The sequence below is a fragment of the Canis lupus genome, chromosome 34, assembly GCF_048164855.1.
Source record: "Canis lupus baileyi chromosome 34, mCanLup2.hap1, whole genome shotgun sequence".
Classification (NCBI taxonomy): Eukaryota; Metazoa; Chordata; class Mammalia; order Carnivora; family Canidae; genus Canis; species Canis lupus.
This window is the reverse complement of record NC_132871.1, coordinates 17,694,112-17,710,497: the sequence shown is the minus strand read 5'-3', so window position 1 is coordinate 17,710,497 and position 16,386 is coordinate 17,694,112. Positions and strand designations below refer to the sequence as shown.

The 16,386-nt window shown below is 43.9% G+C and overlaps 1 protein-coding gene across 6 annotated transcripts in view; it reads right to left on the bottom strand.

The window, feature by feature from the left end:
* STK39 (serine/threonine kinase 39) overlaps nucleotides 1–16,386 on the bottom strand; it is a 315,389-nt gene that overhangs the window by 287,012 nt on the left and 11,991 nt on the right. The window contains exon 1 of one of the 6 annotated variants that reach the window (XM_072810948.1): nucleotides 3,245–3,380. The exons of 1 other annotated variant lie outside the window; for it this stretch is intronic. Coding sequence is in view for 4 of the 5 variants with exons in the window: in XM_072810943.1 (XP_072667044.1) it covers nucleotides 2,308–2,512 (205 nt within the window). In the remaining variant the exon portion in view is untranslated. Of the gene's footprint in view, nucleotides 1–2,307; nucleotides 2,578–2,914; nucleotides 3,146–3,244; nucleotides 3,381–16,386 lie in introns of those variants that run through there. 4 more of the 6 variants (XM_072810950.1, XM_072810943.1, XM_072810942.1 and 1 more) reach the window with 4 other exon arrangements.

The following is a 16,386-nucleotide window of genomic DNA, read 5'->3' as shown; positions in this document are numbered from 1 at the left end:
TCTGATTGGTCAATAGCATGGCCCATGGACCATCTCTTAGCTGGAGAACAGAAGATACATTTAAAATGTAGAAAAGCCCTTTCCACAGGGTGAATGTGCAAAAACAGGAGAAGTAAGAAGCAGGTATTTCTGTTCTCAAATGCCTTAGGTAAACTGACCAACCATAATTAACAGTGCTGTCACCGAAAGCAGGAAGAAGCCCTGCAATTAAGCCCATCACTTAAATTAAAAGATTTTTATTCATTAGCTCACAAAACTAGTCGGCTCAAAATACGGTTTTCAATAAGCAAAGCTTACATTTCAACGTAATAACGGACAAAAATAATCATATAAATTGGTTATAACTAAATTCTGGTGTTCTCATGATCCCCACCACCCCCCCCCCCCTTTGTGCTCTCCCAGTGTTCACCCATCACCTCTTATACAATCATTTACATAAAGTTGCCAGGTCCTTGAGGGCAAGAACCTTTTTTTATGAAACTGCATACTGCTAACACGCAGCACAATGCTCAGGACATAAGAGACTCTTAGATGTTGTGGCACAAGTCAAAAACCAGGGGGTTACATGCTATAAAGTGTGTAAAAAGAGGGGTAGAGGAAGCCAATATGCTTCGGCTCAGGAAAAGCAAAAGGCTTCTCAAAGAAATTCCCTCTGGCCGTGGGAGCTGAGTGAGATTCCCTGACAAAATGGGCACTCGGATGAGAGGAGAGTCTGTACCCAGACAGGAGGACTGGAAGGCCAGATGTGTCAAAGGACAACACAATGCTCAGGGCGCGATCAATACACGCAGACCAGGGGAAGGGGCAAGCCTGCTGAGGGCAGGCAGTGAAGCTGAAAAACTGGAGGGGGCTTATATGCCACCTTCAAGCAGTTTTCATTGAGAAGCCCTTAAAGCCATTTAATCCAGAAAGTGACACAAGGACACATTCCCTGAGAATCTCTGGCCCAAACTTGTGAAAAGTCTGGGTTTCCAAAGAATGTTATATAGAGATGTCTATTTTAGATTATTTGAAGTTTCGGTATCCTTGGTTACCGTCCTGCCCATCATTTTCTCCTATAGATGAAATATACGCGTATTTCAGGCCATGCGGTTTCATTCCCACAGCAGCAGGTGATAAGGGCTCATTTGCAGGCCTCATGAAATTCCTCCGGTTTTAATTTTTTAAAGGGGGGGGGGGGGACGGGAGTCTGGAGAATTTTTTTTTTTTTTTTTTTTTTTTTAAGGAAAGCAAAACACATACCTAACATAAATACCCTAAATTCCTTTTTCATCACGGCACGTGCACACCGGGCCCCGGGGCAGCCGCCTGCCCCCCAGGCCCCCCAGGCCCCCCAGGCCCCCGAGGCCCCCGAGCTCCCCGACCCGGCTCCGCAAAAGGGCCTCGAGGGAGAGGTTCTGGGCCACGGGTCGGCGCACAGCCCCGGCCTTTCCCGTGCGAGGCCCGAGGAAAAGTCACGCCGCCTGCCTGCCGCGGGCCCGGACACGTTTTTGGAAACCGGGAGCCGACCGGGTGGCGGCGGGCGCGGGCGAGGACCCGGACCCGGACCCGGACCCGGACCCGGGGGAGGACCCGGGGGAGGACCGGGCGCCCGCTGGGTCCCGGGGCGGGGGCCAGGGATGGGGCCCGGGGCGCACCGGGCGGCGGGGCGGGCGCGGGGCAGCGGCATCCTCCGCGGCCTCGGGAGGGGCCCCGGGACCCACGGCGAGAGGCTGCTCGCGGGGCGCAGGGGCGCAGGGACGCCCGCCGAGGCCCCCGGGACGCGGCCCCCCCCGGGCGCGGCGCGGCGGCGCTGGAAGCCCAGGGCGGCGCCCCCGCAGCCCCGCCCGCCCCGCCCGCCCCGCCGCCCGCACCGGCTGCGGCCCCGCCGCTCGGCTGGAGGCTGACGCGGCTGCTCGGCGGCCCGGCTCCCCGGCTCGGCCGCCCCGGCTCCCCCGCTCCCCGGCTCCGCCATCCCCGGCTCCGCCATCCCCGGCTTCCCGGCTCGCCCGCTCCGCCGCCCCGCTCTCCGGCCCCCCATCCCCGGCTCCGCCATCCCCGGCTCCCCCACCCCCGCCCCCCCATCCGCCACCCGCCGCCCCGGCGATCCGGGAGATAAAAGTTTGCAGCGTGCGGCTCGTCTGCAGTGCGAGTCACATCCGCCGCGCCGCCGCCTGCAGCAGCAGCAGCAGCGCTCAGAGAACGAACAAATAAATTAAAGGAAAAAAAAAAAAAAAAAACTGTTGGAGCCGGTAGGCCCGAGGCCGGGCGCCAGCCTCCCGGCGAGCACGCAGCGAGCCCCCCCGGCCCCGGGCCCGCCGCACTGACCGATCACCTCCTGCAGCTCGTACGCGTCCCTGCAGATGGGCCAGCCGGCCGCCTGCGCCGCGGGGCCGGGGGCCGGGGCCGGGGCCGGGGCCGGGGCCGGGGCCGGCGCCGCGGGGGCCGCGGGGAACGCGGGGGCCGCCGCCGTCGCCGGGGCCGCGTGCTGGGGCGGCTGGACGTGCACGGGCGAGCCGCCGGGCTCCGCCATGATGCTCCGGGCGGCGGGAGGACGCGCGGCCGGCGGACGACCTTCCACTCGAAACTTCCCCGGCCTGGCCGCCGCCTCCCGCCGGCGCACGCCCTCCCCGCCGCGCCGCCGCCGCCGCCGGAGCCCCGAGGGGAGGGAGCAGGGAGGCCGGGCCGCGCGGAGGGCGGAGGCAGCGCGGGGGGGGGGGGGGCGCCGCGGCCCCGAGCCTCGCGCGCGCCGCTGCCGCCTCCGCGGGAACCGCCGCCTCCCCCCACCCCCCGCCCCCCGCCCCGCGCCCGGCGCCGGCGAGCCGGGCGGGCTCGGTCCGCTCGGCCCGGCCTCCCGCGGCGCCCGGGTCCCCGGGGCGGGCTCGCGCGACGCCCGCTGAGCCGTCCCGCAGGCCGGGACCCCGCCGCGCGTCACCTGCCAGCATCCCCTTCGCACCTTCGCCTCCGAGGTTCAAGCCCCCGCCCCCCCCCCCCCCCAGTGCAGCGTGATTCCTCGGGTCCCGGCGGTCCGCAGGCTCCTTCGGGACGTGGTCCAAGGGCCCGTGCGTGGGACCCGAGCAAATGGAAGGGGTCGCGCGCCCTGTGGCCGACTGTGGCCTCCGCCGCAGGCCGCACTGGCCCCCGGCGACCGCGGCAGGCGTTTCTCTTGCAGCGCACACTGCGCCCTAAACGAGCTGCCGAAAACTTTTGATTCATTCATTGCTGCTTTCTTTCCCCAACTCCCCCCCCCGCCCCCCGAAATTACCTCATCTTTACCGCTGCTGTGGTTGAACCTTAGGTCTTCCTAATTACAGGTGTCGTGTTGCACACTGATGTTCCCTGGGTTCCCTCCGTAGCGATGACCTGATGACCTAGACGACACCACCCTCGTCTGAAGCAGAAACGGTGCAGGGAACCAAGGGTCCGCTGGGTCATTTTGCCCAAATTTTCTTGTGTGATTTTCATGACAACGGCTGAAGAAATGCATTAGAGTAATGAGCATTATTTAAAAAAAAAAAAAAAAAGGGCTCTAAGAAGTGGGTGATATGCTATATGTTGGCAAATTGAACTCCCAATTTAAAAAAGGGGGAGGCGGATCCCCGGGTGGCCCAGCGGTTTAGCGCCACCTGCAGCCCGGGGCGTGACCCTGGAGACCCGAGATCAAGTCCCACATCAGGCTCCCTGCATGGAGCCTGCTTCTCCCTCTGCCTGTGCCTCTGCCTCTCTATCACGAATAAATAAATAAAATCTTAAGAAAAAAAAAAAAAAGCTCTAAGAAAGACTGTAATGCTTTGTCTTCTGCGTTTAAACACAAAAATCTCAATATTTTTTTGGAAGACAAGAGGAAAGTCAGAAATTCATTAGGAGAAATGTTATATGTCTAATCAAACAGGGATCTAAACTAAACTGAGTGTGCTTAATCTCATAGCATTACGGAACAGATGGGGTTCAGCAACTACGGTGCTCTGGTCTATAAGCAGAAATTTATGCTGAACTAAGAAAGTATACATCTTTTATGCATGGGTGTTCAAAAACTGCATATTGATTTTAATCAAGAAATACAACTTGATGAACAAATAAATTCTAGGCCTCTGATGTGTTCAGTGGGGAGGAATAGGGAAGAGGGGAACTCTCTTTTTCAAGGGCGCTCCCCATCCCAAAGAACTTTTAAGGGAAAAGAAAAATGATTACAGGAATATGACCCCCATTTCCTCATGTGAATTTATATTTTGAATTTCAAATCATGAACTGAGACCGTGAAGGCCAGGAAAGTTCTTGGAACTTAATTGGAAAATATGATGTTGTCAGCACCAATAGCACGGATTTGAATCAAACACAGATCACTTAGTTTCCTACAAAGAACAACTGTTCCATAGTCACATACCAGATATCTGTACCCAGCCCACCACTTTCCAAATGGCTACCAGAATGACGCCTGGCAAACGGTGATGACTCAGTGCAGACCCATCACTACTACCTGTAAGTCTGTTTAAAGAAGAATGTTTACTATTGGTGGCCTTCGGAATCCTTTTTATATCTAAAGAAAAGAACATGAATTATATTTTTTAATTATAAGCACTAGATTAGAATTTTAAGTTAATGTTTTCATAAACACTTGAATAAAGTGGTACTTAAAACTTAGAAATATGTTTGGGGGGGAGGGAGGGACACCTGGGTGGCTCAGTGGTTGAGCATCTGCCTTTGGTTCAGGTTGTGATCCCAGGGTCCTGGGATCAAGACCCACAACGGGCTCTCCACAGGGAGCCCGCTTCTCCCTCTGCCTATGTCTCTGCCTCTCTCTGTGTGTCTCTCATGAATAAATAAAATCTTTAAAAAAATTTAAAAAAATACACTGGGGCACCTGGGTAGCTCAGTCAGTTAAGGGTCTGCCTTAGGCTCAGATCAGGATCCTGCGGGGCATGGGATGGAGCCCAGCATCAGACTCCCTGTTCAGTGGAGTGTCTGCTTCTCCCTCTGCCCTTCCCCCAACACCTGCTTGTGTGCTTGCTCTCTCTCTCTGTCTCTCTCTCTCTCTCTCTCGCTCGCTCTCTCAAATAAATAAGTAAAATCTTAAAAAAAAAAAATTAGAAATGTGTATTTAAAAAATTTTTAACTGACAGGCAATTTTCCCTGAAAGCCCATTACTGAATTTAAACTGAAAGATGGCAGGGGAGGAAGCCTTTAAAATATAAACAAGGTTTACTTCAATACATAAAGAATACATCCAGTTAGAGATTTAAAACAGAAAAAATGAGAGTCTCAATTTTGTTAAGCTTTTACAACTGCCTCATTATATGTCATGGTTTCTCTAGTTCAGCACTTCTGATATTTTTTGCCAAATAATTCTCTGTGTTGTAGAGGTCTGTTTTCCTGACCTCTACTCACTAGATGCCAGTAGCAGCCCCACTCTCAGTCATGACTATCAAAAATATCTCCAGACATTGCCACATGTCCTCTGAAGAGCAAACCGCTGCCTTAGATAAACTATTTATACAAAACTGTCATCTTATAAACAGAGTCTTGCAGTAGTTATTTGCTTTACAAAGAGCTTATATAGGGTTCAGTTAGTTATTCACAAATCCTGAAGGGATCAGAATCTGCCACCCCAAAATATGCCACTTTGGCATAAGAGCTATTTTGAGCTGAAGGCAATTAAGAAACAACAGACACAGGAAAAGCTCTCTGCTCTCCCCTATCTGCCTAAAAGCAGGGCATAAATTTCCCTTTTGTAAATGGAATTTCCATTCATAAAGGAAATTTCCATTTGTAAAGGTGCCCCCTCTCCCATACCAGAAAGAGGAGAATGACTCTTATCAGGAAATGGCACTGAAATGAGTCTGCATGAACAATCTGTATCTATCAGTAGTTTACCTTCCCATGATTTACCCCTGCTAGAAGCCAACCCCCTTATTCCCTTGTCTAACCACTACTCCACAATTTATCACCCTTTGTTAAAATGGTATATAAGCCCCCGATTCCACCTGCCTCTTTGAGTTATTCATCACTGAGTACTCCCACATAGATGGTCATTGCCATCTGCAAACAAACTTTGTTCTCTCCTTTGTTGACCTGTCTTTTGTCAGTTCAATTCTCAGGCCTCCGGTTACTAAATTTGGGAGGTTAGAGGGAGTTTTTTCCTCCTCTACAACTCTTTGAACATCTAAGAGAAGATGTGTGGTGGAGGGCAGCCCAGGTGGCTCAGCAGTCTGGTGCCTGCCTTCGGCCCGGGGCCTGATCCTGGAGTCCTGGAATCGAGTCCCACATCAGGCTCCGTGCACAGAGCCTGCTTCTCCCTCTGCCTGTGTCTCTGCCTCTCTCTCTCTCTCTCTCTCTCTTTCTCTCTCTCTCTCTGTGTCTCTCATGAATAAATACAATCTTAAAAAAAAAAAAAAGATGTGTGGTGGAGTGGTTAGCATAATGGCTGACACATAGTAAATGTTCAATAAAATGAAAACCCTCATCAATGTCATCATTATGATCGTTATCTGCCAAGATTCATAACAAAATATACAGAAGAAAGATACATAATAATGGCAAAGTGTACTGAATGTAAGCTCCCCAAGGGCAAAAATTTTTGTTCCTCTGGTTCACTGCTGTTTCCCAGTGCCTGGAATAACATCTAGCACGGAATATACTCAGTAAATATTTGTTGAATGAATATAACACTTTTTAAATGTATAAAAACATGCTTTTAAACATCAGAATGAGTCAGCTATGTCAAGGGTGGATTACATGGGAGGAAACTGGAGGCGGAGAGACCTATTTGAAAGCCACTGCTAGAGTCAAGTTAGAGAAATGTGCATGTGAATAAAACTCATGATATTGAAGATAATGATGAGGGGGTAGGTTTAAGAATTATTTAAGGAGCAGAGAAATTGAACTTGATGACAGATGAGAGTCCTTTGAAGATCAAATTGCCCCAATGCGTTAAAAAAGTAGATGTACACAAGCACAATTTATAAAATGTTTTAAAAATCCATCTTTTGAAGGAACGGGAGGCTCTTGATTGACAGATGGTCTTTCTCCCATGGCTAACCTATAATCTACTGCAAACTCACTGCCATTGCGTGGTGGGAAAAGGCCAGATGTTCTTGGGTGTGAAGAAAATCTATCATCGTATCTTCCATCTCCAACTCTCTCATACTGACTCTTTTAGTAAATGTGTTTGAGGGTAAAATTGTGAAGGAGCTGGATTTTCTTTTAAGCAATTGCTTCCAAAGACAAGGATCCAATATTTTTGAGTGAGGGTGATGGCAAGGCATAGTAAAAAAAGGGATGGGTTTAAGTCAGTAATAGCTGGACTGAAATAGTTGCTCTGCACTTATTAGCTGGTAGCTTAAACTCTCTGAGCCTGTTTTCTTAAAATAAGGACAATCACCCCAGGATGACTGGGATGCTGGAAGGACGAAATGAGCTGGTATGTGCAAACAGCTGAACCACCCCACACACTAGTGCCTCCAAAATTTTGGACTAGGAGGGACTCAGGGGTGGTGGCCTCAGGGGAAGGTATGTATTGTAGGTTGAATTGTGTCCCCTAAAAAGATATATTGAAGTCCTAAACCCCAATACTTGTGAATATGACCTTATTTGGAAATAGGGTCTTGGCAAATGTAATCAAGTTAAGATTAGGTCATACTGAATTAGGTTGGGCCCTATTCCAATGACTGATACCCTTCTAAGGAAAGGAAATTTGGACCCAGAGACACAGACACACACAGGGAGAATGCCAGGTGACCAAGGAGGCAAAGATTGCAGTGATAAGCCTATAAACCAAAGAATGCCAAAGGCTGACAACAGCAACCAGAAGCTAAGGGAGAGGAATGAAACAGATTCTCCCTTAGAATCTCCAGTAGGAACCAACCCTGCCAATACCTTGATTTTGGATTTCTAGACTTCAGACTGTGAGCAAATACAATTCTGTTATTTTAAGCCACTCAGTTTGTGGTACTTTGTTACAGGAGCCCTAGGGAACTAATATAGCAGGATTACAGGATTTGTTCTTTAGCCAACTGCATTTTATTCGGACCAACTTTAGCAAAGAGCACTAATGGAAATTAGCCACTCCTTTGGAGCCACCACATTACCAAAACCCTGGCTTTTACAACTTGTTTTTAATATTATTTTTAAAAAAAACCTGCAGAATAAATATCTGAATGAATTCTTGGCAGAGATGTCAAATGTCCATCTGAAAAATGCATTCAAGAATATATGAACCTTTCCAGCTTTAAAAACCCACTTAGCATACTTAATGATAGAGATGTCATGTGCTTTCCACCAGCACAGCTGATGCTATCTGTCGTCTAAAGTCCAGAACTGGTGTGATTCTATTTTATTAGGCTTAACACAATTCAGTGTTAAGGTGTCATTAGTGCTTATTTCCCCACCAGAAATGGAAAAAAAAAAAAGGCTTAAATCTATTTTAAGTTGAATTATTGCAAAGACACTGCTTCTTAAATTTATCACATGTGATTAAGGAATTAAACTTATATGAATTAGAACTTGCAGACATGTGTTTTCATTTATTTCTCAACCAGCTCTTGAAATTGACTTTCTATTGCATTTGTTATTACAGGCAAAATTTCTGTGGTGACAGTTAATGCCTCTTCATTAATCTCAGAGGTTTCTCACCGTGATAGAAAGGTCTCTGGTTCTGATAGAAAGAGGTCTTACTGGAAGCCCTAATCTCTGTACCAATAGGGGAAGACCTCCATATTTGGCAAGGTTTGCCCATTTTCTAAAACATCCAAAGGCATTATGGTAAATCTGTGTGGCACACATATTTCTTTCATGATGTAATCTATCTAAGACCTGATACTCCTGTCCCAGGTAGAATGACATTAAAATGTAATTAAAAGCAATTTGTTTCTTTAGTGCTAACTCCATTGAAGAATCTCAAATAGGAATCCCATTCATTATACAAAAACAGTACTTTCCGGAAAATACTTTGTTCATCCCTCTCACCTTCAGATTTTTCCAAACACCAAAGATATCTCAATGCCTCTCTCTATTAAAAAATCTCCTCCCTTGGGGATCCCTGGGTGGCTCAACGGTTTGGTGCCTGCCTTCGGCCCAGGGTGTGATCCTGGAATCCCAGGATCGAGTCCCACATTGGGCTCCCTGCATGGAACCTGCTTCTGCCTCTGCCTGTGTCTCTGCCTCTGTGTGTGTGTGTGTGTGTGTGTGTGATGAATAAATAAATAAAATCTTTAAAAAATAATAAAATAAAATAAAATAAAATAAAATAAAATAAAATAAAATAAAATAAAATAAAATAAAATATCTCCTCCCACCAAAAGTGTTCACCCTAAACACATAAAACACCTAAACCCTAAACACGTTTCCATCTCTGCCTCTCTGGCTTCCCTGACAAACTCAAATCTTTTTTTTTTTTTTTTTTTTAAACTCAAATCTTTATCAGGAACAGTATCTTGGGTTACATGCATTCTGAGACAAAGGAGGACCAGGAGCTGGCCTGGCTTGTAGGGAGGGCTATGTAATAAAAAACTTGTAATTTAACCTATTAATATTCTTTCATTCAGAAAATACATTTCTAGGGACTATAATTTGCATGGCACTTTGCCAAATGCTGTAAGAAAATAAAAGACTGAACTACCTCCACCCTTAAGAATGGTATGACCCATAATACCCCACTTTATCCAGTGTCCAATCTTCCAGGGACCCAGCCACCTCCTAAAGTTACCAAAACATGTGAACAGCTAGAGATCGTAGAGATGTCATATGATGGGTCAGTTCGCTGCTTGAAATAAATAACTTCCTTTGTTATTGACCGGCAAAGTCTAAACAACAACAACAAAGCAAAACCATGCCCTTCTGGGTGGTAAAGTCAAGGATCTTAAGAGAAATGGCAGGAAATGGCAAGAAAATTAAAGTGAATTTCAGACAAAAAAGAGCAGAAGGAGAGGTGGATATTAGAGGTAGGCAGAGATACTTTGAGAGGTAGATGCCTTTGAAATCAAGCAGAAGAGGACAGCAGAAATGGCCTTGAAGAAGGAAAAGAATTAGGATGGAAGGAAGTTCAGTATCGGGGCCAGACCTGCATCAAAGGAGACGCAGGCCAGGTGCAAGCGCATATGCCTACACAGTGTGAGCAGTGGGACCATGTCACGCTGAACAGCGCTGGCCCAGCACGGCATGTTGTCATGCCAGAAAGCTAGCCCAATGTTGCCAGATCTTCCGGTTGTTTCAAGAGAAGCCAACAAATCTGATTTCATGTGAAATTTTTCAGTTTTTAAATATTGGCCCAACGTTATACAATGCTGCACGGAATCTGATACCATATATATAGTGTGTTAAAACAAGAAAACACTAAGCAGAGTCTTTGAATAAGGACCTACTTAGTGAAACAGGGATCAGAATGATAAAGTCCAAATTGAAGGTAGTCATTATCTGGAGAGGATAGGCAGGGGAAAGACACACAAAGGGCTTCTATGGCATCTGTAATGTTTTATCACTTTAATAAAAATCTGTAATAAATACAGTAAAGTGGTAAGATTTGTTAGACTGGATGACAAGTCCATGAATTTTTATTGTATTAGTATCCCTACTGTGCTGTATCTTTGAAATACTTCACAATTATGAAACAGTGATACGTGCATGCCAAACATTTCTAGTCTGAATCAGACCAATGAAGCACCATTTTACAGCCTTTGCATAGCGTATTTCAAAAAAAAAAAAAAAAAAACAGACATAGAACCCATGCTCGGATTAGGCCAGGGAGGAAAGCACAGGTGATCCAGGTGTTTTTCAGGCTGGGTGGGCATTAGAATCACCTGAGCATCTTGTTAAAACTCTTCAGGCCTGGGTGTCACCTATGTTCTACTAAGCCATACCCGGCCAGTAGTAACTGGGCATCGAGAGGATTCTAATTGTCAGTCCAAATTGCAAATAACTGTGAAGGCCCTAAGACTATCACTATGATACAGGAAAGCCACAATAGCTTAAAGCACCAGATCCAGGCGGTTCCCGGCAAGGGGACAACCTTAAAAGACTCAATGGTCCCTGATGGCTTTCCTGAATTAGATGTAACAGACAACATTCAAAGCAAAATACCAATTAAAAACAGATGAGTCTTTTTGAAATAATAACTATTTTTGAAAATATTTTCATTGAAATGGTTAGAATAAAATACTATTCAGTGCATTATTTTAAAGAAACAAACTATGTATCTACCATGTGTGAGGTTTGGGCATAGGACTGTGGAATGATAGAAAGATGAATGAGGCATGACCTTGCTCTCAAAGTTTAACATCTAATGGGACAGACATGTAAACAAATAATATATCCCTCGGGGACAGGGAGATCAGTCACATGTACAAGACTGTAGTTTTGCCTCAAAAACTCCAAAACTAGACCATGAAGTTATTGGGCCACAGGGTCCTATTTTAACCATTCTCTCTGGTGGCCTGGGTTTGATGGAGAGCCCTGAAGCTAGGAGAGAACAGAATGGAGAAGAAGAGGCATTCAAGACAATTTTAAACTGCAGATGGTATTAATACATGAAAGGTTCAAAACTGATGAGTATTGAAAGAATGTTCTTGTCATAATCAGGCTTACCCACAAAAATTAAGCTTTTACATACACTTATTTTATTTTTTTAAGATGATTTATTTATTTGAGAACGAGCATGAGCAGAGGGGAGAGGCAGAAGGAGAGGGAGAGGGAGAGGGAGAAGCAGACTCCCCACTGAGCCGGGAACCTGACCTGAGGCTCAATTCCAGCACCCTGAGATTATGACCTGAGCTGAAGGCAGAGGCTTGGCCAACTGAACCACTCAGGTGCCCCTTTTACCTTGATTTAAAGAGATTTTTTTTTTCTTTGATAGAAGACTTCTGTGTGACTGTTTCAGAAGCCCACATGTGAATCAATCACTGAGAAAATGAATGAAACTTTAACCCTCATAACAAAGATAACTTTGGATCATAATATATTGCTTTAGGGTAATTTTCAGTAATGTCTATAATTCCTTTCACAATAATATCAACGACTACAGTTTATGGAGACAGTGTACCAAGCATTTTACTTACATTCTATCAGTCGCCCTTCACCTACAACTTGATGATGTAGACCACATTTTATGCATTTTTATAGATGGAGAAGCTGAAGGTTATAATGGCTGAGTAACTTAAACTGAACCCTAATCCAGTTTATCTGTAGTAGAGCCAGGATTCAAATCTGCTCGGTGCAACTCCAAAGTCAGAAAGTTAAACTTTGTACTCTATCCCTCTATCCCTTGACAAGATATATTTGCTATTACTACATTAAAACTTTTAAACAAAATTTTATTAACTAAATTAAATTACAATTTAATTTTAAAGTGACTACTGATATGTGATGCAGTTTAATGACACTTAAAGCCAGAAGAGTAGATAGTCAAGAATGGAGTATTCCTTCTTAAAACAATAACTTTTGGCAATTTTGAGTTTAGAGACAGATATTCCATATGTGCCTCTATACCTCCATCCAAATATTATAAATATTACTTCTAAAACTACCTTTGTGCACCATAAATAATACTCTGTGAACAACGGCTATTGTTAATCTTTGTTTTTAAAATGCTGAAGTAACCATTAGTTTGAATAATCAATATAAATAATTTATTAGTTTGGTCTTCAAATGAAGTAAAAGCTGTATGACAGTGTTTCATGGTCCATTACCTAAATGGCACGGTTAATTCAGTCAAGTAGCAAATAATTTTCAAATCAATTGTTCCTCAAATACAAAGGATAGTCGTATATATAAGCAATTCAAGAGACTAGAAAAGGTCGAGTATTATTATAGAACTTTGAAACACTTTTCAGTAGATAACCCAATAATTCTTTTTCATTTTTATTAGTTTAAATCTTTAAAAATTTCATTAAAACATAAAAGAAAATTTTGAAAAAAGAATCACAATTTCTTGTGTTACTGTCGAGTCATTTAATCCACACATTATTTGGATATTGGGAATCATAGCAAGCTTATCATTTTGTCTCCTTGTGGCTGTGCTCTCAAACAGGTCAGTCCCTACCTTAACCAACTGTGTGCATAAAGAAAAGGCACTATTTTTTTCTCTTCCATGAAAATGTGTGGCCTATTTTGTATTTCATGTAGATATCATACTGATTTAATTCAGCAAGTGAAATACTCTCCATACTGAAAGAAAGAGCATATGGAAGTAACATCATAAAATAATAGGATATTATTTTATTGGCACAAATATTTTCTTAAAAGATAGCAAGAATATTTTTGTGAAGTGAAAAGCAGCAATCCCGTAACCCAAAGGCTCATATATCTGTTGACAGAATTAGAGCACTTGCTTTTTCCAATAAGCAATTAACATTGGGAATAATAGCTGATGACAAAATTACAAAAGAGCTTCATTTTAAAAAATTACTTTCCTTTTGAATATACATTACAAGTTATAAAAATTTAGAGATAGAAAGTATGCAGAGTGAACACTACTCCTTCCTGCCCTCATCTTCCATCCATGTGGTTTTCTTTCCTAGAAGCAGTTACTATTACCTTGTCCTTGCATCCTTCAAGAGATACTCCGTGCATATGCAACTATATTAACATATTATTTTCTTTATAAATGGCAATACCTACTGATCCTTAGCCGCACCCACTGTTTTACTTACCAAATGTTTTGGAAAAGGTGTCATGAGCCTTTTTTTTTTTTTCAGACCTTCTTTTTACTTTTTAACTAAGTTATAATTTGCGTTCATGAAGATGCAAGATTCAATTTGATGCATTTTGAGAACTGAATACAGGAGAATCACTTCCCAAAGCAAGATATAGAACATTTCATAAGTATTCCTCCTAAAAGCTAATTAACATTCCATTACATGGATGTGCCCTGATTGATTTAACCAGACTTTTATCAATGAACTCTTCCACTGTTACAAACACGACTGCAGTGAAAAATATGCACACATGCGATATTGCATGTGTCCAAGTGTACCTGTGGGAAAATTCCTAAAAGTAGGATTGCTGTACGAAGGGGTATGTGCATTTTTAATTTCAAAGGATACTGTGAACCTACCATAGGGGCTGTACCAATTTACACTCCTGCTAACAATGTATGAAGATTCCCTTTGCTGTATACTATGGTTACAGAACTGTCTGATTTGGGTCCATCTGGTAGGTGAAAAAAATGTATGATTTTAGTTTTTTTTCCTCTCATCTGGAGGGATGATGAGCATCTTTTTTCTATGTTTAAGAGCCAGGAAACAGCTTCACTCCAAAAGACAATGTGAGTGAAAGCAAAGATGCTGTAAAGCCTGGGCCATGCATCTGAGGTGATGAACAGTAACAGAGAAGACCTGACATTTACTCTGACCTTTCAAGAGAAGCTGGACAAAGTAATGTTTTTGTGAGGACAATAGAAACTTGATAAAACTTGATATTTTCAGTATGATCTGAAAAGACGATGCCAAATCTTAAATGGGAAACTCCAAGAAACCAAACATCTAAGAAAGTATGCTTGACCAAATCACAAATGAAGACAATGCTAATTTGTTTCTTCAACATAAATGGTATTGTCCATGCTGAATTAATCTTCAGGGTCAAACAGTCAGGCAAGCTTATTATGCAGAAAGTCTAAAACATTTGTGGGATTGTGTGCTGCACATATCATTGCTTGATCATCCATTTTATTCACATTTTGCTCTGAACAACTTTTGGCCGGTTTTTAACATCAGAGCAACTCTAATCAGAGCAACTTTCTAAAAGAAAAGAAAACTTGCCACTGAGGATATTCAAAAGGGCGTGATTCCAGTTCTAATGGCAATTTCAACAGAAAAGACTCAAAATACTTGGGGTAATACTTGAAACAACACTGCAGTTCCCCATGTGATTTATTTGAAGGGAACAATACTCCCTTAGATTTAGAAGTTCTTTTAAATTGGTTCCATTGCTGGTTCATTACATCATTTTTGCCATCTTAATCTATCAGTCAGAGACTTAAAATCCTGCAACTTCCCTCACTCCCTCCAGTAAAGTACCTCTGGAACACCAGAGCAACAGAAAGAACATTATTGTTGAATTCATTAGACTCTCGCTTATTTGTTGCAAAATATTAAGTCATTTCTTTTTGAGGGGCCTTAGTTTTCTTTTCTGTTAAGTTCAAAAAACAAATTTACTTGCCCAATTAACCAATAAAGTTCTCTTCCACCTCCTTTGAATGTAATTATTGATAGACTGAGAAATAGCCATTAAAAACAAAATTCTTGGGCAGCCCGGGTAGCTCAGCGGTTTAGCGCCGCCTTCGGCCCAGGGCCTGATCCTGGAGACCCGGGATTGAGTCCCACGTCGGGCTCCCTGCGAGGAGCCTGCTTCTCCCTCTGCCTGTGTCTCTGCCTCTCTCTCTCTAGGTCTCATGAATTAATAAATAAAATCTTTAAAATAAATAAATAAAATAAAAACAAAACTCTTGAGATTTCAAAAGCTGGTTATGAAAAATTTAGTTTTCAAATTAGGAAGCATTTCCTTTTACCAGCACCATGACTTAAGGAAAAATATGTATAAAGATTTATTGTCAGAGTTTATTCACAAAGAATGGAATACATTCTAGCTAGTTAGAAAGTAAGGTATTTATTGCAGGATATTAAAAGACTTTCAGATCTTGGTGAAGGAATAAAAGGACTGAGTCTGGGTTGAACTTTCAGAAAAAATTCCACAGTTACATTGTAGTATTGGGGCACTATACTGCGTTGAATAGTATCCCCCCCCCAATTCATGTCTACCTGAAACCTGTCAATGTGACCTGACTTGGAAATGAGACCTTGCAGATACAGTCAAGTTAAGATGTTCTGGATTAGGGTTGGCCTTAATGGAATGGCTGGTGTCCTGAAAGAAGAGTAAACAGAAGAGACACAGACACATGAGAGGACATGTGAAACTAGAGGCAGAGAAGGGCAGGGATGCATCTGTAAGCCAAGGAATGCCAAGAATTGCCTGAAACAGTCAGAAACTAGAAGTAGGGAAAGGGTGCCCCTAGAGCCTTCAGAGGGAGCACGCATGGCCTGACTGACCAGATTCCTAGCCTCTGTAAAAGAATAAATTTTTGTTGTTTTAAGTCACCCCAGTTTTGTGGTTTTTTGTTCTGGCAGCCGTAGCAAACTAAGATAGGCACCAGGGTAGCTCCTGAATCTTCCATAGTCAGGGATCCTCTAGTTCCAGAACCACTCTTCCACTTCTGTAGCTAATAAGCCTTCAAGGTGAGCAAACCAATAGGATTAGAACCTACCATATTCAGGAAGTTGTCATAACTGCTGCTGGCTCCAGAATTGTGCCACACTTGCTAAGAACAATCTACATCTTGCATTAAAACCTCATGGAGGGGCACCTGGGTGGCTCAGCATCAGTGTCTGACTCTTGATTTCCACTCAGGTCATGATCTCAAAGTTG